At 38.5% G+C, this 24,855-nt stretch overlaps 1 protein-coding gene across 4 annotated transcripts in view; it reads right to left on the bottom strand.

Annotated features, from left to right (window-relative positions):
* MYH10 (myosin heavy chain 10) overlaps positions 1-24,855 on the bottom strand; it is a 102,844-nt gene that overhangs the window by 28,928 nt on the left and 49,061 nt on the right. For 2 of the 4 annotated variants that reach the window (XM_074846976.1, XM_074846978.1), the window contains exons 5-15: positions 24,506-24,608; positions 18,534-18,563; positions 14,553-14,645; positions 10,714-10,777; positions 8,975-9,073; positions 7,916-8,059; positions 7,526-7,621; positions 3,963-4,081; positions 3,408-3,560; positions 2,834-3,007; positions 864-1,037 (exon numbers count right to left, since the gene is read on the bottom strand). In XM_074846976.1, the coding sequence (XP_074703077.1) occupies positions 864-1,037; positions 2,834-3,007; positions 3,408-3,560; positions 3,963-4,081; positions 7,526-7,621; positions 7,916-8,059; positions 8,975-9,073; positions 10,714-10,777; positions 14,553-14,645; positions 18,534-18,563; positions 24,506-24,608 (1,249 nt within the window). The remainder of the gene's footprint in view (positions 1-863; positions 1,038-2,833; positions 3,008-3,407; positions 3,561-3,962; positions 4,082-7,525; positions 7,622-7,915; positions 8,060-8,974; positions 9,074-10,713; positions 10,778-14,552; positions 14,646-18,533; positions 18,564-24,505; positions 24,609-24,855) is intronic. The other 2 variants (XM_074846977.1, XM_074846979.1) reach the window with 1 other exon arrangement.

The raw sequence follows: 24,855 nt of genomic DNA, 5'->3' as shown, positions 1-24,855 counted from the left end.
ATTCTTCAGAACAATTACTTCCTGGTAGTCAGGCACCAAGCTGTTTCACTTCATTTTGATTACCTAAAGGTAACCTATTATGAACTGCAGTAACAGTGATGATTTCATAATGTTTTAAGTAGTGATGCAATAAAACGTCTAATTTCTTTATTTCACTTTTTGCCACAGTTACCTAGTTGGCACCACTGACATTAACAAATAGATAACAACAAGCCATTAGTACTTTAAATGAAAATTGAAAGATAGCTTTTAATCATTTGCACAACTTGTTTTTTCTAAGTATCAGGGCAAAAACTCATACTAGGATTAAGTTTTAATTATTTATGAAACTAATTACATAGCATAGCCCTGGTGATCATGAAGGATCCACAAACTACACGAATTGCTGTTATTTCATGGACATGTTCACAATCCACCTGAGCTCCGGCCCCCTCAGCAGGAGACTGAAGATTGAACTAACAGTAAAAATGAAAAAATTATCAGCTTACCTACAAAAGGGGATACACAGAAAGTTTTATGTGAACTGAGGAGATAAAAATAAAGATGGTACTGACACAGCCCTACTATCATCTTGGAAATGCAGGTATTCAGTAGAGATTCCTTTCAATAAAGTCCTGAAAAAACACTCACCTGTAAGACCTGACAACAAAAATCAAAGGGAACTCAAATATTTGCTTAATATTAATTTCTGTTTTTCAGTTCTATCTGGTAACACGAGTTCCATCCCAGCTCTCCTGAACATGTTCAAGAAAATTAAGCAAGGCCACCCTCCTGCACAAGTATTTCTAGATTTGGTATCTATACTGCATAGTACTTTCCCAAACCCAACATTTATAACCAAGTATTTAACATTTAACCCTTACCTTCCCTGCATAGTGAATAATGCAGAAGTCTGCTTTGTCCTTTAGCTGTCTTGGCTTTTGGAACTTGGAGTGGGTTCCTTGCTCTTGGACCAATTTTTCCACAAATGTCTTGTCAGTAGCTTTAGGGAACCAGCATTCTTCATCCAGTAATGCCAACACACCAGGAGGATTTGCCTGAAATTCAGTTGAATTTAATCTGCATTAGTATTTAACATATTTTTTAAAAAATTTTTAGTATTTAAAACACATCATTGAAAGCCACAATAAGAAGTTTTCTAAACTGATTCAAATTTTATTTAAATTAAAACAAGCTGTGGGGGAGTCCAGTCCAATGAAGGACATAACTGGTTCAAACAAATTCATTCCAATGTACACGGAGCCAGGCATGACTGACCTGATCTAGTGCTGCCTAGAGCCTTGCTTTGAGCAGAGACTGGAATAGATGACCTCCAGAGTTACCATCCAAAAATGTCTGTGACACGTACGTTGTTCACAGCAGCTCATCCACATTTCCACAGTAGTTAATGTCATGCTTTAATGTGGGCTAAACTCAAGACAATTATCCCTCCCAGCCACTCGATACTACTGTGGCAGCCGCCAAGCCTCCCCTTGCCAAGCCCTGCGTTGATATCCATATCCAGTAGCAGCATCCAAAGAGATTGAGCAGGCTCCACTTGAGCAGCCAGCATAGTTTTCTATACTCCCTCTCCTCCTTCCATAATTCAAGCACTCCATTTGAAGGTTTGTTTATTCTTAAAATGAAGTAGGGAACAACCAATGTCTGTATTTTACAGCTGTAGAATTGTTTAACAGGATCATTCTCCTCAGAGAAGACAGACTGATGCACACAGGAAGACAATGGAAAAAAGAGGTTTATAATGATTTACACTTAAAAAGTTTCTACTGAATGTAAAGTTTGCACATTTGAAGAGAGATGTTTCTATATGCCTACCACATGGCATCACAGTTACAGAACAATTATGGAAGTATTGACATCTGCCTTGCAAAAAAATTAAAAAATAATCAAGTAACTTGATGTATTTTAGGATATTCACCTAAACATCTGCATACAGAAAGCACTTACCCCATGAGGGTTTTTGGCAGAGATTTTACCTTCCAAGGAGGCAGAACTTTCTGGAGTTCCACACACAAAGTACAAACCTTTGATAACTGAAACAATATTTCCCTTTTCCTACTCTAAATAAAAACAAGAACGTAGCTCATGGGCTTTTCTGCTCTTCAGGACACATGGCATCATTGGCAGCTTATGTGTATTCTAGAATACACACACAGAAATGTAGAGAGTAGTAACTGCCATGCCCTAGGTTTAATTTAAGAGGTCAAAATAATTTTGACAGCATAGTTTTGAGGTGTGAAGAACGATAACTTTCAGGAATGATGATCTTTGTTGTCCCCCAACTGGTCCTCCTGCTCTTTGAAGCCCTCTTCAGCTTCCATATATTGAGCAACCAGAAACAAAAAAAATGTTAAAAAGCACAGTGGTTAAAGCCACCTTTAAGATACTGTTTTCCTATTTGTAAGGCAAATTTATGCTGAAAACTCTACCCTAAAAGAAGTTTCAGGAATTTTGCTATTGATCTCAAATGAAAAAAGTTTGCCGTAAGTCTAGAAAAGCTTTCTAACTGAGCCACCACTCCACAGCTCCTGTAACACAACGGCATGGTTTAATACGAAAGTGATAGGATCAAGGACTTCATTAGTACTACGGAAAAAAGGTATAAAAATAGTAGTTTAACTCAAGTGTTCTACCGTAACATCAGGGCAAAATCCTGTAAGGATAAATCCTTTTACTAGTTCATGGTATTTTAGACTTCGACATTCGAGTTAATTCACTTTTTGTGACAGCACCGCAAGAAACGTCTATACAGTCTTACAATTTGCAGGCAGTAAAAGACAAACTCAGGCAGCTAACCTCTTCCCCTTAGAGCATTATTAATGCACAAACTTACAGGTCTTTCGATTAAGTCAATGCAAGGCTGCAGATCCAGTCCAAAGTCAATGAAATTCCACTCTATGCCCTCTCGCTGGTACTCCTCTTGCTCCAGGATAAACATTGTGTGGTTAAATAACTGCTGAAGCTTCTCATTGGTGTAGTTAATGCAGAGTTGCTCAAAGGAGTTCAACTACAAGAATAACATTATTAAGCAAGATTAATTCAGTGACAGGAATTATCACATATCTGGAAGTCAAAAATTTGACCTTACAAGGGAATTTCCCCAAAACTCTGCAACACTCAAATATAACGTAAAGAAAATTGGAAAATGCATTATACAAGTCTCTTATGTTCCCTGTTACATATAATTAAACTAATCCATAATATGAAAAAACATCATATATAAAAGAACAGTTTGGACTAAAGTATGACTTTTTAGTACTGTAATTTAGTGTTGTCAAACCATTTGCATGCTACAAAACAAAACCCCCCTGCAGCCTTGGAATATGCATGCATTAAGTGCCTACAGTTACTCCTGAACACACATTAACAGGGAAAACAGAAGTCTGATTATCCATGTTTTGAAGTACCTCAAAGATTTCAAACCCAGCAATATCCAGAATTCCAATAAAAGACGCTCCCTGTCGTTTGGTCCTGTCCAAAGCTTTATTAATGCGGTGAACAAGCCAGCGGAAGAGGCGTTCATAGGTGGCCTTTGCCAAAGCTTCCACTGCAAAGTCTGCCTGAAAATCCAAACAGGAAAATTTATTTACCCTGGAGAAGTCATCAAAAGAACGCAGACACAGATGTTATCACAAATAACTTAGTAACAGAAGAAGTTTAATGGAGTTAATACCACTGAGGAATGAAAACAAGCAGTAGAAAGAGTATGTAGTTTGATTAATGTTATGAAAAACTTGTTTTTAAACTGTTCCATAAAAAACCAAAAGCTTTCTGCATGTTTGATACATACAACAATGACATTAAAGGATGAAACCAGCAGAAGGTCAAGGAAAGGGAAAGGTTTCTTCTACTCTACCATTGATTTTTACCAGTGGCGGTACACACTTAACCCAATTTTCCTTATTAAGAGCTAATCAGGATGAGGTACAGTTTCACTTCATCTTTAAAGCACCAAAACTTACTTGCTCTTTGGTCTGGGCTTTCTGAACGTAGTCTCTGCCAACTTTGATGCGCGGTGTCAGTATGGCCCGGGTGAACTCCATTACGTTCATTCCCAGCAGATGGCAGAGTTTCTGTGCGACTGGAGATCAAAGTAATAAATGGAAGCACTTAAATCCTCCACCTTCCACAGCAGCTAGCAACACGGGTGAAACAAGCTACTGACAAAGGCAGCCATGTGCCAGCTTAGAAGTTGAACTGCCGTTCCAAACAGCAGTTCGGGAGGTGCCCTCATGTCCTGTGGACAGATCTACCCCAGCACAGAGCCCGCATCCGCAGGGCCTCCATGGCAAGGCTGATGGACGTCTCTACAGAGGTTACACTGCTGAATTGCCTTAGGGGAGTGCAGAAAACACTAGATTTGATGAAATTGCAGGGAGGTCACTTAACAGCCCATAGCCCACGCACAAGTGTTCATTTTGTTACTTTAAGAGGGAATGTTCATTTTCTCATCTCCAGAAGAAAGCACAGTATGAGGACATCACACATCAACTCCATCACACTAACGGCTGCTTAACAACTGTGTTTCCGTTCAGGCAGGTATGCCAGTGTAATGCTGCTATTACAGGCTTCATCAAAATACATTGTTTAAACAATTTAAAGCATGGGTTTGTCATATTTTATATAGAAAAGCAACGCAAGCAACAGCTCACTTTAGACAGCATGAACTCTCCTGGTGTCACGTTCATGATTTGAAATAATGTGTTACCCACACCATCATTACCTATTCTTGCTACAATCCCTTTTTCTAAATCAATGTTCCAGCAGGTTAAGTGTTTATGATTCCATACTTCTAAAAATGAAAGTGACACTATAAAGGTATTTTTAGATCTGGGTAAGTGTTGCCCTTTAGCAGGAAGCCCTTCACACTACCAAGTATTTTAACCCCTTCTCTTCGTAATCTGACAGCTCGTTGTTTCACTGACAAAATGAAAAAAGCTATTTTTACAAGTCAGCATTGGAAAATAGATTTTAATACCAATATATTAAGAGCTTCCTCTGCATTTTATTTGCTGGTTTCAAAAACATGCTCTTAACGCTGAGATTCTCTGTCTGGCTATATATTCATTGCAAGGGTTCATGAATCAACACGCAACTTAATCAGTGAAATTAGGGTGGCATCACAAATTGAGCACTCCTTTCACTTTAGCTACATACAGGAGCATTTCTGTGCTTTGAGTATAAAAATACACATCAGCACATCAAAAAACTTACAACCTTAGGTGTCAAGTAGCAAATGCTGTCAGGATCTTTAAAACACAAAACAAACAAGAACTTGAAAATATTAGTTAGCCACGAGCATCAGCTTGGTACTGTGACTAACAGATACTATATACAGGGTATTACAGTTGAAGGGATGCAGGTTTCTCCCCCCATGCAGTACTCCAAACACTACACTCAGCTCCTCTTTCATGGAATGTAACATAGAATTCATTGTTCCTACTTTTCCGGTTTGTAGTAAAACATAGCTTAGGTAACAACAGTTAACAATAAACCATAGTAGAGGTAATACTAAAAATCACTTTTAATTCAGTCACTGAAGGAATTGTAGCCAGTATTTCAGGAGGTTTGACGGAAAGAAACAAAACCATTTTCAAGTCAAAGTTCTATCATTTCAGGAGACTGGTTCACACTATTTCAGCTTGATTAATCTTGCACTTTAAGAAAAGCATAATCCATCTTGTTGGCTTATAACTGAGGAAGTTCCTTTTAAAAGGTGAGATTGTAGAAAGCCCTGACTATCCTGACTTCTATTTTATTACTGTTGGGTTTCGGATATAAAATTCTGAATTATTAGAAAGCAAAAGATACTGAAAAAGCTCGTATCACAGTTGAAGCATGAATCTTATGAGGTTGCTTATGAACCTCTGCCCTTTCAGCAGAAAGATTTCTTCCAAATCTGGCAAGCATGAAAGGATTCTTTAAATACAGCTTCTCCCTTCTCTTCATCCATGAAGGCTATATGGTTTTCTTGCCATCTCTTGTATCTATACATGAAACCGGTACTTTTTTTATCTGTATTTATTATCTACAGGGTAGAATTTGCTTTCCATTTCTTTGAAATCCACGTTGTCCAGGTTCACATCTCCACTATCCACACAAATTCCTTCCCATCTATGGAGACATTAACCTGACCTGTTGCAGACACATACCTCTAAATGAGATGAATCGCTATCAAGACACACTTAATTCTCTGGAGGACACCAGGGAAACCCGTTACAGTGAGATGTGACAGTACAGATGACATGGGAGAGATCGATTTCACTCGGTGTTTTCAGAAAGATACAAAGGCCACATAACCAAAGTAATTTTGAAATATAAGAGAACAGAAATATGCTTTAACTATGATCTGAGCTTTTCAGAATCTTTGCTTTATAATTCAGAATTTTGCACCCAGTATTATAAATATCCAACAGTATCAATATATTTATATCCAATATTACATTTTAGAATACTATGCCCAAAAACCAATGGTAATACAAAAGTCAAGGTAGTAAGGAAGTAATAAGCATCTGTATCTTTCTACATCACACCTTCTGAATGGACAGTGACTCAGGTGAGATGCCTAACCTGGCACTAAAAGCCCAAAAAACTGATCCTTCACCCAACCTTTTTTCCTCACTGCAAAACTCAAAGTGCCAACTGCCAGCCAAATGTCAAGTCAATGACTATTGAACTTTAATTCACACCTGTTTGCTGGACTACTTTGGGCAGCAGGCCACTGCCCTGGGAAATTACAAAAGTTTTGGACACTGCAAGCAACCTACACACACAGGAATTTAGGACAATTACGAAATGAGACACAGACAAGAATTTGAGTCATGCATGTGCAGCAGGTCCTCTGAATGATGGTTCTTGCTGCTCTTTTCACTGAAGTCAGTTCTCAAAGCTGACTTTCCATGAGAACATTTAAAAGGCTGGTACTGAAGTACTAAATTAAAAACTCAAGATCTGTGTCAGCAGTTATCTTTTTTTGGTGAAGAAATATAGTCCTCAGAATGCTGATCACGTTACAGGTACTAACTGATAAATTACATGTTAGTCATGCTACCATGCCACTTCAGAAATCAGATTTTTCTAAATACAGCATTTTTATGTTCAGCCATTTCACTATGGAAGTTGTGCTTGGCCTCCAGGGCTCTTATCATTGGCAAGAAAACGGCTGTCAAGAACCAAAGAAAACAAACTGATTTAAGCATGCACTTTTTCTTAGTGATTAAGTCTTTGTAGATAGCAATAAACAAGACTACAACTGAAATACTTGTTCAAAGTTTAGAAGCAATGCAAACAGCATAAATTCTGTTGATGGATACTTAAATTTGTCTGCATTACAAGAATGGAAGAGAAGAGTTTTAATAATTGCCCTTTGGCTACTACCACAACAGTCATGGCCTCTTTTTGGCACAGAATGCTATCAAGGAAGCTCAGAAGACTGCTCTGTACTTTTAAAGATATGCACTAAACAAATGCAGGAAGGAAACTACAGTTCATGTTAAAGCAAGCCATACAAATGTGATCAACTCACCAGTATTCTCTGGCATAGAAGCTTGATCAGTATTCCTCTCTTTCTTAAAGGAAATATTTCCAAATTGTAGCACTGAAGACACCACTTTCAGCATTGCTGTGGTAACAAAAGACATATGCAACAGTTTTATTGACGAGGGCTCAGCTTAACAAATTTTTCTTGTTACTTGTGTCACTTTCCTTCCAAATTCAAAGTATGAATTGAGAAAGGAAATAAAGTTTGTACTGTACTTTTGGGGTAAATGGGTTTAATTCAACTCTAGCTCATGTTAGGCAAACATTTGCTGCAGGTTGTCAAGACACTGAAGCAACATTAAATTTGGTGACATTAAATTAGGAAGCATATGCATAAAAAGTACACTTTAAAAATCCAGAAGGCTCAATAACTTACACAAGACTTCATCATGCGAAAATCCCATGATATGCATGGCTTCCATAGTCTCCTGAAAGTTATCCTTGTCTTGTTGCCCAGGAATGGGGATGTAACCATTAGATAAAAATCTGTAATTGTTAAATCCTTCAAGCAGCAAGTCAGCTGTATCGTGGAGAAGGGGAAGAGACAGAAACATAAGCTCAAGAAATGCTGTTCACACCCACCTGTATTCTGTTCTCACTAAATGTGCAAGCTACGCTTTATGAAATCAGCTCCTCAAATATGGCTACAACCAGTTATACCAGCTTCTGAAACTGTAAAAGTGAGTGTACCTGAAAAGCTGAAGCCAGATTCCCTGAATCTCTATCTGTAGCAACCTACATTAGCTCTTTAATGCATTAAGCCTGTAAACAGAACGTTACTTGAATCAGAGATCTGTGAGATCTATTTGGAATATCCTAAAAGAAGTATTTCTATTGAAAAGTAATAGATACAGGCAGAAATGGAGTCAGTTATTGATGATAAATACATCAAGGATGCTAAACACAGGCTTATCTAACATAGGAGCAGAAAGAGTAGATCAACTCTGAAGCCTGTTCCTTCACAGTTACATTTTATCACAACCTAACAGGAATTCCCAGTTACCAAGGGAAAAAAAGAGTAGAAGATAACCAACACAGTACTGAAATGGCTGAAGAAAGCCTCAGGGTTTCATTACGTTTTTGTAAAACAGCTGCTTTTCTACCCAGTTTGAAGGCACGGTCCAGAAGAGATAGGGCTGTCACTGCCGACTGGGTTTGTTATTTATCAGCTGGGAGCGCTGCAGTTTCAACCCAGTGGCTGCCCAAACTGCACTTTGTCACGAGGGAGCCATCTGCTTGAAATACAACAGTTGCCTGACCTCATACTTGATAAAACATAGAAGGGATTTCAAAACAAGGCCACCTGGCTTTTCATTCTTTTTAAAACTCACTGTTTCAAGACCAAAAAATACTTGAAACTCAACTTTGTTAACACTGAACTAACAAATGTGGCACACAGAAGCAACAGGTTTACAAAATGTGATTCTCAACTTACACTTCAGGTGCTCTCCTGCTCCAGCAAGTAGTTGATAGAAGATATGAAATGTCCGCTCATCTTTAGCCTGACGAACAGCACGAGACTTTTCCAACAAGTCTGATTATAACTAGTCAAGGATCTTCTATAATTTTTAGTTCAAAATATCCAGTGCAAACAAAACTTTTAAAGTAGGCTATATAATTAAAGACCAACTAGAACTTCAACAGTAATGACAAGATTATGTCCAATATGAACTTTCAGTAACTTTAAATGAGAGGTTTTAAATTCAGACTGGTAGAGCCCACATTTAATTCCAGCAAAATAATTTCCTGAATATTGACTGAATTTCCCTGCTACATACAGCTGACAATTGTCTGTAATGGATCAGCTGAAGTCTAAGTGAGAGGGGGAGCTGGCCATCCTTTTTCAATCACTTTCTCTATTGAGGTCATAGCTGAACTCTTAGTACCAAAAACTCAGCAGCTGCTGAACCCAGAATACTTTATCTGAAGTTCATTTGTCATTTTTCTCAAGCACTGCATTTTTACACACAATCTTTACTGCCTTTAAACAGCTTCCAAATTCATTTTGTGCAGCAGATAGTGTCTAATAAGCTGCTCTAAGCTGTAATGTTATTTAGGTTTTTATTTCTTGATATTCCATATTGTAAAACAAATGTGGGATAGCAATTTGAAGTGACACACAAAGTAAGGGTGTGAGAGAAGTTCTTGTGATGAAGAAAAAATTCCCCAAGAGGTAAGTCCTCCTGTTTTCATAAAGCTCTAAGCAAAACAATCCATCTGAACTTTCATAGAAGCAAAAACTGCATTCATTCCTGTGCTGAATGAAAAAATAATTTACCATTAAAGCACATTTTGAATAACCATCTTTCCCAGCTTTATTGGGAAATCATATTTTGTAACAGTTCCAAACTTTCAGTGCACTTGAAATTAATCAGTTAACTCACAGCAACAGAATGAAAGCTTAACTGCAGCACTGTTTATGATTAATACTCACATGATATTGTTTACCATGACTTCCGATTTCATAATTTTATGACCACCCTATTGCTATTCCCCCAGAAAAGAGGATAAACTAAAAAAATTTACACATTATTTTTAGTATAAGGGAAACAACTTCACAGAAAGACTTTCAGTGCAAGTATTTTTACTCGTTCTTACACAATCATAAATAAAACTAACCTTAAGGTTAAAACTGAATTAGGCTTCGGTATTAATTTCTAGTGGGCCTCCTGTTACTGAACCTACGTTGGTATCTAGAAGACTTAAGAAAACAGAAGGTGTCCCAGCACTTCCAGCTCCATCACTTCATAATGAGCACCACCTCCTCCCAGGCAGAGCGCTGCTTCTGCAGTGCTGATGAGAGCAAAACCAAGCTTTTGGCACAACACAGTAGCTCAGCTTCTGATTAGGGAGGCGTTTTTATTCTAGAAAGAAACGTTCACAGAGCAAGCACACTTTAAATGGTTTCCCTATTTAACATACCCTGTTTTTAAGGCTAGTCTGAAAATCCAGCTTCAGAGTGTTAAATTTTGAGGTATCTGATTTCTAAGCATGAAGAAGCACGCTGACTTTGTGATATTTGATCAGCTGTTTTGAAACAAAGGAAGAGATGGATGTTGTCAAAGGAATGCAGAAATGTGGTAACCTTTCACTGCATTCCAATGACTTCTAATGTTAAAAACAAAACAATAGGGAAACTTGCGTTTTACAACAATGTGGCATGAAGTAGGATACATGTCTCAATGTTGGCCCCAACAATATAACCAGTAACATCAAAGTTAATCCTAATGAACTTGCCCTGAAAAGAAAAGAGATTTTTTGTAATTACTGATTTAAGACAACAATTCTGTCTATATAAAAACATAATCCTACCAGCATTCATATAACAAGCATTTCACACAAGTTCAAATGAAATCTTTTCCCTTCAATGTGCTCAGTCATCATTTCAGTGGAATGTGTTATGCTGCATACAAAAGCTTTCTAAAAATTAAAGAACTAGTATCCTAGACATGTTTGTAATCCAGACTTATGAAAAACCTTTTTGGAAGTGAAGCTCCATTTTCTGCATTGACAAAACATGCTGTCTAAGGTTGACATTAATGCTGAGATTTTAAGTGAACATATTTCTATATCAAACTTATCGGAGCCTAAAGGTGCTTTATCTGCAGCCATCCTGAATCTGTGTGCTGTCCAGCCCATCATACTTCTACTTCCAATTCCAAAACCAGAATGGCTATCTGCATGGCCTCTCTTTTCTAGCAGTAGGTAAAAGAAAGGACTAAGAGAGACACTATACCCATTTCCTCCGCATACATCTCCTCTTCTCCATGAAGGACCAAATAAAGAGCATGCTTCCCATGCACAGAGCAGCTCTTGGAAAGAAAGTGGTTGCAAGAGGATATATTACACCAGTTTTAAGCTACATCAGGCTGTTAGGTATTCCTCTGATTGCAACATGTGAGGAAACCACCGGGAATACCTAGTGACTACACTGGGCTCTTCATTTTCATTGCATCCAATTTCTACAGTCCTCTATCCACATACGAAGAGGTTTTGGAGATCAGGGAGCATCACAGCAGTTTGCTAACATGTGTCTAAATGCTTCTTTTGATAGTATTTGCACAAAGCCACCTACCAATACCTTTCATGAAGGTCTTCTAAAGGCTCTCATAATCATTATCCAAATCCTCGCTTACCTCAAGTGTGACTGATCAGTATGTTAAATTAATTCCTCTTTGGCAGATCCATTCAGCTCAGGGACTGTACTATTGATTTTCATATTAAATATTCTACTCTACAAGCTTGTAGAAGATATATATTCTAGCAATGGCCCAACCTAGTAAGTGTATATTGGGGGTATATTGCCATGCTACAGAATTACACCTGAACAAGCTGCTGCAATAATTTGAACTATTCCAACTTCTTACCAGAACACCCTACCCTTCTCAACTTCCCTGATAAATCCCATTCATGTCAAGAAGATTTGTGTGCACAAAAGTGACCAAGTTTCTCCCCCCAACCACATCAGTGAATCCAGAGAAAGGTAGAACCTACCTACCAGCCTTAGCTTGACTTAGTCTTAAGCAAAGCAACTGCTCCACGACTGTAGTCATACGTTTTCAACTCAAAGTGATTTCTTCAAGTTTGAAGAAAACTGATGGAATAATTTAAACTAGCTTCAATGGTCACTCCCTACTGCTTAACTGGCAGTTTGGTTGGAAAGCCAGTGGCACTAAAATGACCACGCCAAGGAACAAGGCTTATTTTCAAGCATGCCCTGTCAGGGACCAGCACTTGAACTCAGATTTCTGAGTATGAAGAAACAGAACACTCTAAGTTCAGCTTGTAACTGAAGCATTTATACTTTTTGCTCAGTAACAATTCCAGAAAGCTGTATTTATAATTGTCACCAAGAACGAACTAACATTTTACTGAAGTTCAGCCAACAGACTAGCTATACAACACAACTGTCAGCACTAGCATGTCAAGAATGGCAGCTGATCACTTAACCCAGAACAGGTACCACAGAGCCATCTTAGAATGACATGGCTTGAATCTACCATGTTACATGCAAAAACAAACATGAGGCATTACATAAGGTCTAGTCAGTGGCTTTTTCTGATATAATTCAGAACTACTTTACTTTGTTTCACCCTTAAAAGTTATCTAATTTCTGCTGTCAAGTTACCAGTTCCATGAACAAAAATAATTGAGAGGAAATGCAGTCATTAAACAAGCTGACACATCAGAAAAGGGGACCCGCATGCTCCCTGCTCCAAAGTTCAGTCTTTACTGAAGCCTGTACTAGAGAGGTTACTTATGTAGTTCATCTTCTTAAAAGCAAAATATTAATACATCCTTCTGGCTAGCACCAGTAAATCTTGCTATGAAATCTTTATCAGTTAGAGACTACAGTGATGGTCATCTAACAACTGAATTCTGTTTACACTGTCACTATAGCACTAAGTACATGGCTTTGTAAAAACCACATCAGAAGGAAGCATTTAGTTCTGCAATATGAATCCAGCAAGCCCACTCTCCCATCCACTGCAAACTAGAGACTTTATTTCCTGAAACACAAGAGAACACTGCCTTTGGTAGAAGAAAAAAAAAAAATAAATGATGTGACATTAGGTTTATTTCAGTCCTATCTGGTATATCAGCAAGCAGGGAACAGGCTGGCATCCTCATGCTGCATGGTGGAGACTGTCAAGCCTGTATGGGCTGAACAACAGCACTTCTCACTTTGTGGGAAGATATCTATTTTTTAAGTCAGGTTTTAAAATGGTTCTTACTGAATATTATTTTTTCTGCATGATATGACACCATCTGGAGTGCATTATACTTGCTCCTTTATAGAAATAGAGCTGGAGCTATCTGAGTGATTATGTTCATGATGGCAATGCAGACTTCAACATAACACAAACCAGATGCTAACATCTTTTAGGAAAAAAGTATCCTCATTAAATTAGTACAATCTTCAATGGATCCAAGACGTGTAACCAAGTAGAATTATTGTACAGTGAAACCCGTTGATATTATAAATCCTATACCCAACATATATAAGCATCAAGGAATACTGTAAATAATGTGGCTATAAAATTATCAAAGTTGAATTTCTACAGTACTCTGCTGCTCTTCATTGAAAAGGCTAAGGGATTTAGTCATGCCGTCTTCCAGAGTCATCACTGGAGCCAAGTTCATACGTTATAAATCCAAGCAACTGTTGAAACATCAAGGCAGCCAAGAAATCTTTCATTTGTTCTGTAAATTTTAGTTTTCTTCTCAAGAAAAAAGATTTAATACCTCCTATACAGTTTTAAAGCTGTACGAAAACCACCTTTCCTCTGAAATAGGAGATGGCTTTTTTTTCTTTTTTCTTTAACGGAAAGAAAGTTTTAAGAAGTAGTAAATAGCAATCCACCCCAGGTTCCACCACTATTTTTAAAATAATAGAACACATCAAAAGTGGTTATCTGCCACCAAAACAGTATGTGAACAGAAGGCACTGACACAAGAAAAACATCAGCCAGCTACAAGAGCGCCCAACACCTTGAATAAGTCGTACTGCCTTTCTGACTTTCCTTCAGTAAATCAGACAGAAGGGCATGGAAATTTAGAGAGGTTTTTACAGGCAAAGTTTGTGCTTTTTTAAAAATCGAGGATGCTCTCTCTAAACCAATCAATTGATAAAGTCATAGCTATTGACAAGAAAGCTACATATTTAGCCAAATTCCTTCATACTTTATAGTAATTCAGCAGTAATTTGTGCATGCAAGCCACAGTTTAGCTCTGTGGCATAGTTATATCTGTTATACTATGAACACTACTGTCAATTCAAAGACAGTTGAAGTTAGAAACTGGATAAAACTAAAGCAAGTTTTGCCAAGAGCCAGCAAAGATGCATCTTCAGTGACTTCACAATGCAGAAAGCATTGTAAGAGAATCTGAATTTGTAGAGGAAAGAACAAAGAAAGCTTCTGATACTAATTAGATAAATTCCTAAAAAAGGGAATTTCTTCACAAACAGTAATCCAGATTTACACACTCTAAAGAGAAAAGGAGTAACTCACAAAGCGGGAGGAGTTGTCATTTTTCACTGTCTTTGCATTCCCAAAGGATTCCAGAATGGGATTCGCCTGAAGCAGCTGACGCTCCAGCTCCCCCTAAAAACCACACAAACAGAAAAACAAACATTAGACATCAGCACAATGCACATGCAATTACGGGTTCCTATATTCTGTTTCTTCCTGACAGTCATTTTACCCAGGTGGTGGCAGTGGTACCACCTTCAGAAGGGGGTTATTTTTCCTCTCACTTCTAAATCCGCTGATAGTCCCTCCATCCAGTGAAGAATGTGTTTCTTTTTGTTTGTTTGTTTTGGTAGTTGTTTTGGTTTTTGTTGGGGTTTGGTTGGGTTTTTTTTTTTAAAAAACACACACACACACAGAGCAGTGACCAAATAAGGACTTAATGGATGTTGAAAATCATTGAACATGAAAAGAAAATTCATGTTTAGAGCTAGTGAAATTAGGCACAGACTTTGAGTGCTTAAGAGGTTTTAACCTCTTTAAGGTTTAAACTGCTTTAAGATTTTAGTGCAAGGTTATTCTAAAACTTCTTGTTTAGTGATTTGACAATATAGCTACTTTGGAATAGCTATTTTCAAACTGACTTTCAAATCAGTGAAACACTCACTTTCAATCAGCCAGACATTCACAGCATTGCAACATCTCTGCCCTGAATGCACCTGAGAAGCATGCCAGAATGGCACAATGGAGCTGAGCAACACTGAATACAAAGATCATTTTCAAGTTGCTCAATTCAGCCGACATTGGTCAGTATGTTTAATGTTTTTAAATGTTTCTTTAAGTTCAAGCCAATGGACGTAGAAATCAAAGTACTTATCTTAAGGAAATTGCACAACAGCTTTTACAGTTGCTGTGTGAGGCAGTCTGGTAACAAAAAAGTCTGTGCTGCTTCCATAAGCCCAGGAGGCATGTATGTACGTATAAATGTGATACTGTCCTTCCTGCTCTGAAGGATGGTTTCAAAAGAGAAAAAAAAAAGAAAGTGAAGCTGTCTGGAATGTAGTCTCAAAAACTGACTCTTCTGTTCATAAACCTGCTTTTTCCAATTATTTATAGCATAGGTGAATAAAGGTCCCAGACTGAACATCAAAGAATGGGAAACGTATGTCTCTTAAGGCTTCCACATGAGGTCAATTCTTACACAGGCATTAAAAAAAAAAAAAAAAAAATCACTATTTAACACCCAAAAGAGGCTTTTGTTTATATAATGAAATATATTTCAACTCCTCCTGGAAACTAATGGCTGCTAGTTCTTTAAAGTGACCTCAAGTTATCTGCACAAAACCTGTTTACTTCCAAATATATTCCCTTTGGGACTACATATTCTCTGAATTCTGAAGTAACTAAAGAAGATACAAATGTGAGAGTCTTAGCCCAGAGCACACTAAGCACTACTCAGGCCACAGTGCCTACTCACTATATGCTCAGGTCTGCCAATGTTAAAAGTGCTCCTGAGAACTGTAAATTGACAAAAAAATCCACAATTGGAGAAAAACTAGATCCCCGTTATAAACACTCTATGCACGTCTGCAATTTATATTCTAAACGTTTCCTATGTAAACGCATCAGACAGCGGGAAAGCACTTGCTCACACCATCCCTCTCATCCCCCTCTCCCAATCATGCTGTCAGCTCCTGCTAAGACACCAAGTATAAAAATGAGAAGCTTGCTTACCATGCTGTACACAGCTTGAAATAAACCACATTACGTATATTAAACGCAGCAAGCATGTCACAGCTTACATTTCAAATTCTAGCTATTCTGGAAGAGAAAGCACACTGACTTCAAAATGTGACTCCTCCTCAGAACATCGCTGTGCCACTTGAAAGCATCTCACTGCAGGCAGGCTTCGTCCATGCTTTAAAGTGCTTCCATGGACCACAACCTTAATTTGGTTTTGCGCAGAGGAACTTCTGCAATCCATCGTAAAATCATTTCACTCAAATTCTCCAACTGAATGCAAAAAGTTCTTAGTAGCTCGGTTTTACAATCACCTCTGAGCATTTGAAGAGAACATTCAGTTGGGTCCTCAGATGTGGGTGAAAGCCGTGAGAATGAACAGAGTGCTCACAGCCTAGCCAGCCTCTGTGGTCTGCACTTGCAAGCAGACTTGTCGTAGCAATCATTAAGCAAACCTCTCACATTATGTTAAACAGCTTCTGATTTAGTAGTTTGCATTTTCAGATGGACTGCTTTACGGACAAAAAACAATTCTTTTTTTTTGAAGTGTTCAGTGTTTTGGAAAGAGTGTAAATTTGGCCTATAGGCATATCTCCTGCATTGGCATCTAAACAGAACTTGGAAAAAGCAGTATCACAGTATTGTGGAGAAAGTGAAGTCATGCAATATTTCATGCAGGGCAACATTAAGATGAGGACAGGTTATTGTCTCAGTTTCAGAAAAACCGGCATCCCAGTGATTCAGTTCATCGTGAAGCCTGGGTGAGGCAGGGAAAACTACGTGCTACTCACATACAACAGGGATCCACTCTGTAGTTCAAAATGACATTGAAACAGAAATGTTAATGATTATGGTTTATGCAATATCAACACTTCTGGATTAGCATGTTTCCACTGATACATTTCAAATGTTTGCCAACAAAAGGTTTATTTCAACCCTGACATGCTAACTCTAAGCAAAAGGAGGTTTAAACTAAACACTGCTCCATCTATTTTTGGAACAGAGAAATATTTTAGTAAAAACCCTTAGAATTGACTGAGGTTTGCAAGGAGGGAGGATTAAGTTAAATACTAAGAATGTCTGTAACTTCTGAAAATGAGACTGTGGGCTCAGACGCGTGATTGGGTTACAGAGGTCTAACAAGTTACCACACACTAGCAAAGGCATCACAGCTGTCCATGGGATTTCTTTTTGCCTCCAATATACAAGACCTAACTTGAAGTTTCTTGTATTATTTTCCTTTCCACTACAGGTCAAGTGGCACTACAGTCAGCTTTCAGAAAAATGTAAGGGGAAGAATACCATCAGCTAAACTAACTCATGGTAGCTTCTTCAGTTACCAAGCCTTGGCTATACCATACGGAGCTGTTGCAAAGCTTTTTCTTTATTTAAAAGTTGTGCCCATGACAAAGGCATCACTTACCATCTCAGGTTAGAGAGTGGAGCATTTAACTTGCATAACATGTGGCAGCAATTTTCATCTCTTTCCACAGTCTTACCCTCAACTTCCACCTAACCTTCCTCTTTATTCTCCTTCACAAGTACACTCCATAGCACTGGGAACACTGCAACTCCTACTCTTGTACCAGCAGGTGGTCTGGAACAGATCCACTACTGCTGCCCACCCACGGGAAGAGAGGGATTAGGGGAGCAGGAAACTGGCTGCGTTTTCTGCATGGCAGCTCCAGCCAACCTGAGGAGTAAGAGCAGCTGAAGCTCAAATGAGGAAACATTAATTAAGCAGCAACAATGAACAGATACATCACTCACACCACTTAGAAAGTCAGGGGAAACACTTGACTTCAGAGAATGATTGGTTATGCCAAGCCTCTTACACTTGAGATCAAAGTCTTTATCAGGTTATCTGAGAAGCTATAAAAATATTCAGACAAAACTGTAGGTTAAATGAAAAGAATTCTGTAGCTTCCATTAATCCATCTCTTTTATTTAGTACTTTGTTCAATATTTTTAAAGTGTTCTGCACTCTCTCAGCAGCACATTAACCAAGTATACACACAGCATATTGGAGAAGGTCAGCTAGAGAGAGGGTGAACCTCTTGCTTCAGGACAGACTAACACCACTTCAAAGTGGCGAGAAGTGCTTTGCAATGCTGAGGAACTTGCAAGCTCTTCACTAGTCCACTCTCTCAAAGCCACCTAAACAAAGTTTATTATTAGCTATATACCTCTACAAGATTTCCCACGTGTAAAAATTGACAGAAAATAGAAGAATATATATCAGTCCGCCTACATAACTTTAAAAGCAGAAAGAAAAACACTTGCCTGATGTTTCACGGGTTTAGGTGATTCGGGCTGTTCATTGCAAACAAACAAATGCATATGTTAGCAAGCAAGCATTCCGGCTGCAAGTTACATCCCAAATTATTCATGTCAGTAGGTTTAGTTTAACTATATACCACTTCATAGAAACTGTTCAAATTAATTTTAGAAATAAGTTATTCGCATGCGCAAAATACTAAAACCTCTGTTTATGCAAAGGACTAATTCCAAATAAAACACAAGATGACAGATGGATCTTGAGCAGCAGGGAAAAAGGACAGCAGTTTAATTAGTTGTGCACTGCTTTCCACAGCTTCACCAAACAACAACAAAAAAAACCCAAACCCACAACACCAAGTAACTTTCTCTATAGCCTTAGTCACTGCAAGGTGGTTTTTTATGGATAAGATGATCATTATTCTTCAAAAATCAAAAAGGTTATTAAAAAAAAACAAGAGGAAAGCAATACTTAAGGAGTCTGGGGTTTTGTTTTTGCACTGCAAGTATTTAAGAAATGCAAACCTACAACTGAGACAAAAGCTTTGTTTCTTTCAAGAATGACTGTCCACATGAGAAGCAAAATCTTAAGGCCTTCAAATTTTGCTAGGAAGAAGGGTAAGGGGAACATGAATGTAATAAAGTAAAACAAAAAACCCTCAAAACTCAAGTTGCACAGTTTCTGCAGAAATGCAGAAGTTTTTGATTCCGTTATTATTTCCTTGGCTCAGTCTGAAAGTTTTAATAATCGTGAGCTTCACATCAGAGAGCCTAGGGGGAAAATATTGTGGCGAAACACACACACCAAGAGATTTTCATACCAAGCCAGATGCACACTCCCTCCATTATGTCTATTATTTTAAACAACTAGCACTATTTTAGTGCAGAATAACAGATTTTGACAGAGGTCTGTAACACAGCTGCAAAGGTTTGGCTTACTCAGTTAAGTGATGTGAATTTTGCAAAGCTGCATCACACCTGCTCAGAAAACAACTCAGACATCTAAAAAAGGGTTAGATGTTTCAGCATGAAGCTACCACTCTCTGTAATCACTGGAGATGGGTAGGTACACCTAGGGGGTATTTCTTTGCTTCAGACAAGATGAGCTGCTCTCTCAGGGTGCCCGTTTCTGTCCTCAGACACATAATTAACTTGTGTTTAAATTCGAGCAGTTAAAGCCCATCTGGGAAATCCTCACTGAGGGGAGCTTCAGCCTGAGCAAGCCTACCCAAGATCCTGTACTTCAAAACCAATTATGTTTCTTTTGAAATTAATAAAACAAATTAAACAACTCAGCTTTTCAGCTACAAAGGCAAATGCAGTCACTGAAAGCAATCATTAACCTGAAAGTATCAAAGCTTAAAGTGACACCATGGCGAAGGCTGGAGTTTGGGGTGGGAAGGGTTTGGGAAGAGGGGAAATGAACAAAAGTCAAATTCCATTCATCTGAACCAGAGGTACACAAGTGCCAGGATGAATGGAAGAGACGGCAGTGGTGGATGGATGCAGTTATTTTATGGTACTGCACATACTACCACGACTGACAACATCTGCTGATTTCATGTATTTGACCATGAATAGGGTCCAGGTTTGCCCACAGTCTACCAGCACAGCTAGGAGCAACCCCCAGCCTCATGCAGCCTGCAGAACATGCAAATTCACAGCAGCCCCTGGACAGTAAGTGACGACCATCACTCTTTCTTCTTTTGGAAAGCCATCTATGCAATTATTTTTCTTTATTTCTATTTTGCACTGACTTCCCTCCCCATTCAAAAACGAAGTTTGCAAACTAAAGCAGAACCCAAGAGTCAGAATTAAGACTCAAACTTCTTAACTATATTAAAGCAACTCTAACACATGCATTAACAACCCTACTTCATTGTTTTTTTACTCTCATTCCCACCTCAATTAGTACATAGCATTGATCATCTACAAAGCTAAGCAGTTTAGAAGTCTCCTTTTCCTCCCTACCCTCCTTGCTTAATCTGTCCAAAACCCTCTCTAGACACAGCCGCCTCCTCACCGATTACCTGTAGTTGTTCTCTTCCTCTCCTTTTATTCTAAATATCCTTTTCTCCACACCTCCTGAGCCTAAAGAAGAATAATTGAGAGTGAAGGCAGACTCCTCTGTGTGGCCTAGGAGCCTGGGATAGCTGACCAGACCAGCAGACAGCAGTGTGGGTCAGCTCTGGTCTGAGATGCCTGAGCTAAAGCACAATGGTTGTCTTTTATAAAGCTGGTCTATGCCTGGCATAGTTAATGACTGAATAAAACACAATAATGCTTGGTGCAGGCAAAATATTCAGATTTACTGGCAAAGTTCTTAACTACCACCCCAACTCCCCAAATTCTTTAGAGCTCAGAGTTGCTGGATGTGAAACTAAAGCTTTCAGTTATTCACAACAGCTATCTTCTATCTTCTCTCCCTTACTACACACCAACTACAACTGTACCTGCATCAGTTCTGACTCCCAACCAAGCACACTACAGACAAGGATTCAGGCTCACTTTCATCCCACCTTCAGTCTTTAGAAGAGATAATGTTTATAACTCACCACCAAGTACTTCTCCCTCCCCTCCATTACTTGGCTATAGAAAGCCCAGCCTCTATTCCTAATTTAAGTGACTACCCTAGTCTCACCTAGTTCTGCCAAGTCCCACAGTTACTAAAGCTTCTCTTCTACTTTTTTACCACCACCCCACACTTCCTAGTGCAGTGCCCAAGACAATACCTTTAACATTCCTTGGGATTAAACAGGAAATGAGACAGTGGGGCTACAGCTTCAAACACTCAAAAATTAGGAAATGCTAGTATGAAGGTTGTTCAGTGCTGTAATTCCACCCTCTGTGGTTACCCACGTGTTACTGACTCCATTTCCCACAGGACCACTGTCTGAGGATGAGATAGATGCCAAGGGCTATGCAGGACTCCTCTGTAGGCACAGAGTCACTAGCTGTTAGGAAAGAGGGCTGCTGGGAAAGAAAAGTCACGGACAAGCAGCGGAATGCCAAACGTGATGAGGCTGTTTTCAGGGGATGGGTAGAGCTCCTACGTGATGCTCTTTGCATAAACTGAACATTTCAGTCAGCACTGCTGGAAAATGTATGTGGCGAGCATCCGTTTCATGGCACAACATCAGTGCTACTCTGGCCATGGCCTGAGGTGTCGAACTGGGGGCTATATTTGTTTGTGATACTTTCACAGCACTCTGTCAGGCAAAACAAAGTTAACCCTAGACTGCAGAACAGTGTTGGGAAGGTAATTATTCATTCATGAGCATCCAAATTGCTTCATAAAAAAAAGTCAGTGCAGCATTCAGAACAGTCTCAGTAATATGCATGTCACTGATAATTATTTGTAACAGGATGAATAAAAATAGATCCATGACTAGCAGTCTATTTAACAAGCCTATTTAGCATCTTCTCTGTGCACAGGATAAGGCAAAGGTTGTACAGATGGGTACTAAGGATCACCACCAGCCCTCTACAGTTTTCTAATGAATATATAACAGGAACTAATTAGGGCTGCATCTATAACCCCAATTCTGACACTTCCTAACTTCTGAGTGTTAGGTGTGTAGGTTAGACATTCTTTGTTTGCACTACATAAATAAAACTGAATTGTTACAGAACAAGGGAGACATTTGTACTTTCAAAAATGTTTTGGTTACACAAACATTCTGCATTTTTCATAAACATGCTTAATTCAATGCTTACTATGGTGCTGCATTGAATGAAGTGCATGATCAAAGTATCAGACTTTTATTCAGGAAACTACCATATTCTTTTTACTGTGCCTAAACTATGTTTTGCAAAGAATAAAAACTTCTCCAGTATTCATCATGACAGTCACTGGTTCATGAAGCAGCTGATTACAAAAGACATCTTCAAAACTCTTGAGATGAACACCACCATCCCAGCTAATTCTCTACTTAGTGTGATTAAGTTGCAATTCAACCAGCAATTTAAATGGAATTAGCCAACACTGCATTCAAAAGGGCAACTCATCCCTCCCTTCCCTGACATTTTCCACCCCAGTTTTGCTCTTTCTTTCCTGTGCCTTCACTTCATACCAGCTACGTAGCTACACAATAAACAATGAAGGAAACTTGTTTTGTTTAAAGCCATATGGACTTCTTAAGAACACTAAATGCATCAGTCTCCAAGCCCAGTGAGCGGCCACAGAAATCGTTACGATGACAAAACTTGGAAAGGTGTACTTCTTTCAGCAGAGGTACTAGCACAGTGTTCATGGAAACACAGCATCAGAAAAGCCAAACAAACATGAAGTACTTTTTAAACAGTTAAAAATAGGGTTTCAAGGGGTTAAGCACTAGAACAGGTTCACAGAGAGGCTGCATGATCTCCATCTCTCAAGATTTTCAAAACTCAGGTTTATAAGGTCTTGGGCAATGTAATCTAACTTTGAAAGAAGGCACATTTTGAGAGGAGTCTGGACAAGAGGCTTCCAGAAGTCTCTTTCAACCTGAGGTGTTCGCAGTCATCAATAGTATACTTAGAAGTAGTTGGTACAAACCCTGCACAATTCCCTTCTCTGCATAATTCCCCTCTCCCCAAAAAAGCTGTAGAAACTTTTACTCCTGTAGAAATTGAAAAATGCTGGCTTGGTTCAAGGCTGCACAGCAGTAAAGCCAAGAATATTCATAAATCAAAACCTACACAGGAAACTAGTTCTGAGGTATGACATTCTAAACAGCATTCCCCAGAGCCGTGTATTCTCCCAACACACAATGCCATGAACATACACCTAATGCTGCTGACACTCCAACCCTAAGAAGCTTCCTTCCAAGGTCTGCAACCAACACACGCACAACCTGCAGCGCACTCAGACCGCACAATACTTACACAGACTCATTCTGATCTTTTCTGTGCGATAAACCAGCAACAGTTTGAGTAAGTATCAACACACAGAGTCCTGTGATTTAATCTTAATTAGAGCAAAGATTCGAGTTTCCCCATACACTTAGATTTCTCTAAATCTACCTGCAGAGCAATCTTTCCTTCTCTCCCACTTCAAATACTTGCCTTTTTTTTTTTCTTCACAGATTGGTCAAGAGTCACCTCTTGTTTCTCCAGGAGTTTAAGACTTGACACATTCAAAAATGTGTTAAGTGCCATGCACTAGAAGTTACAGAAGTTGTAGCTACTAAATTAGATGAAAACGTTTGGAAGCTTCCAACCACCAGAGACACCCGCAGTGCTCCTGGAGAAGAGCAGGCACACGCTGGTATTGATTACAGCAAGCCACTTTGCTTGTAGCAAAGTTGAATTAACGCTTCACTGCAAAGAGATCCAAGTGCTCATAGCAACAGATATTCATACCCATTCATATTTTTTAAAGCAAAGAATTGCTAAAAGAATTCAGTGCAAATTTTGAAGTAGTAAATCTGAATAAAGCCCTACATAAATCAGGTAGTGATAAGTTACCAAAAAAATCTAAGGTTCTCTGACATAAGTATATACTCTCTTGTTTGTCATGTCATAAAATCTGAGCTTTTTATTAGCTGCTGACTTCTAGATATAGCAAGTCTACGGCAGTTTAAGCTTGATGATTTTTCCCATCCACAAGTTAATTTTTGAAAGAACAGAAAGCTTGTTCACATATATAGTACTGAAAACTGCATTTAGTGGGAACTAAATTCCCTAAGAATTACCCAAGTTAATAAAATTTTTAGAAAACTGGAGTTTACTGCATCAGAAAGCTTTGATACTGTTCCTAGTTACAATGCTTACATAAAGCCTTTAATTTCACAACAGAAGTTAAATAGATAAGATTAATTGGAAATTTTGATGTAACAGCTCATTTCAGCCACGACTAAAGAGAACATAATGGCTGAGACAAAATTATATGGATTATATTACAGCTTATCTTTAATAAAAAAGTTGTGGTTTTTTAGATGCAAAGATGGTAGTTTTCAAAAAAAGCAATAAACAAATGAGAAAATATCCCAACTTACAGGAATATTATGGTCCTTTCTTCCTTTATGGGAGGAAGCAACATGAGCAAGGTACTGAATAACCTTCTTAGTGTTTTCAGTCTTCCCGGCACCAGATTCACCTCTGCAAAACATTTCAGACATTTTCCTTAAAATTCATTTTCAACAACTTATCAATCCTTTGTTTATAGCAACCTCATTTCATTCAATTTATGGCTTTGACTATGCAACAGACGTTCACCAACTGTCTAAAAATCAAAAGCACTGATGTTGCAGGGAACTACAAGGTATTTGTTTAAAATAATTTCATCCTAAAGATCTCCTTAGCATTAAGATGTTGATACAATGCATAACATTAGTTTGATTAAAAG

Source organism: Strix aluco, chromosome 21 (assembly GCF_031877795.1).
Source record: "Strix aluco isolate bStrAlu1 chromosome 21, bStrAlu1.hap1, whole genome shotgun sequence".
Taxonomy (NCBI): Eukaryota; Metazoa; Chordata; class Aves; order Strigiformes; family Strigidae; genus Strix; species Strix aluco.
The sequence above is the reverse complement of the archived record's forward strand: the minus strand, read 5'-3'. Positions and strand labels throughout refer to the sequence as shown.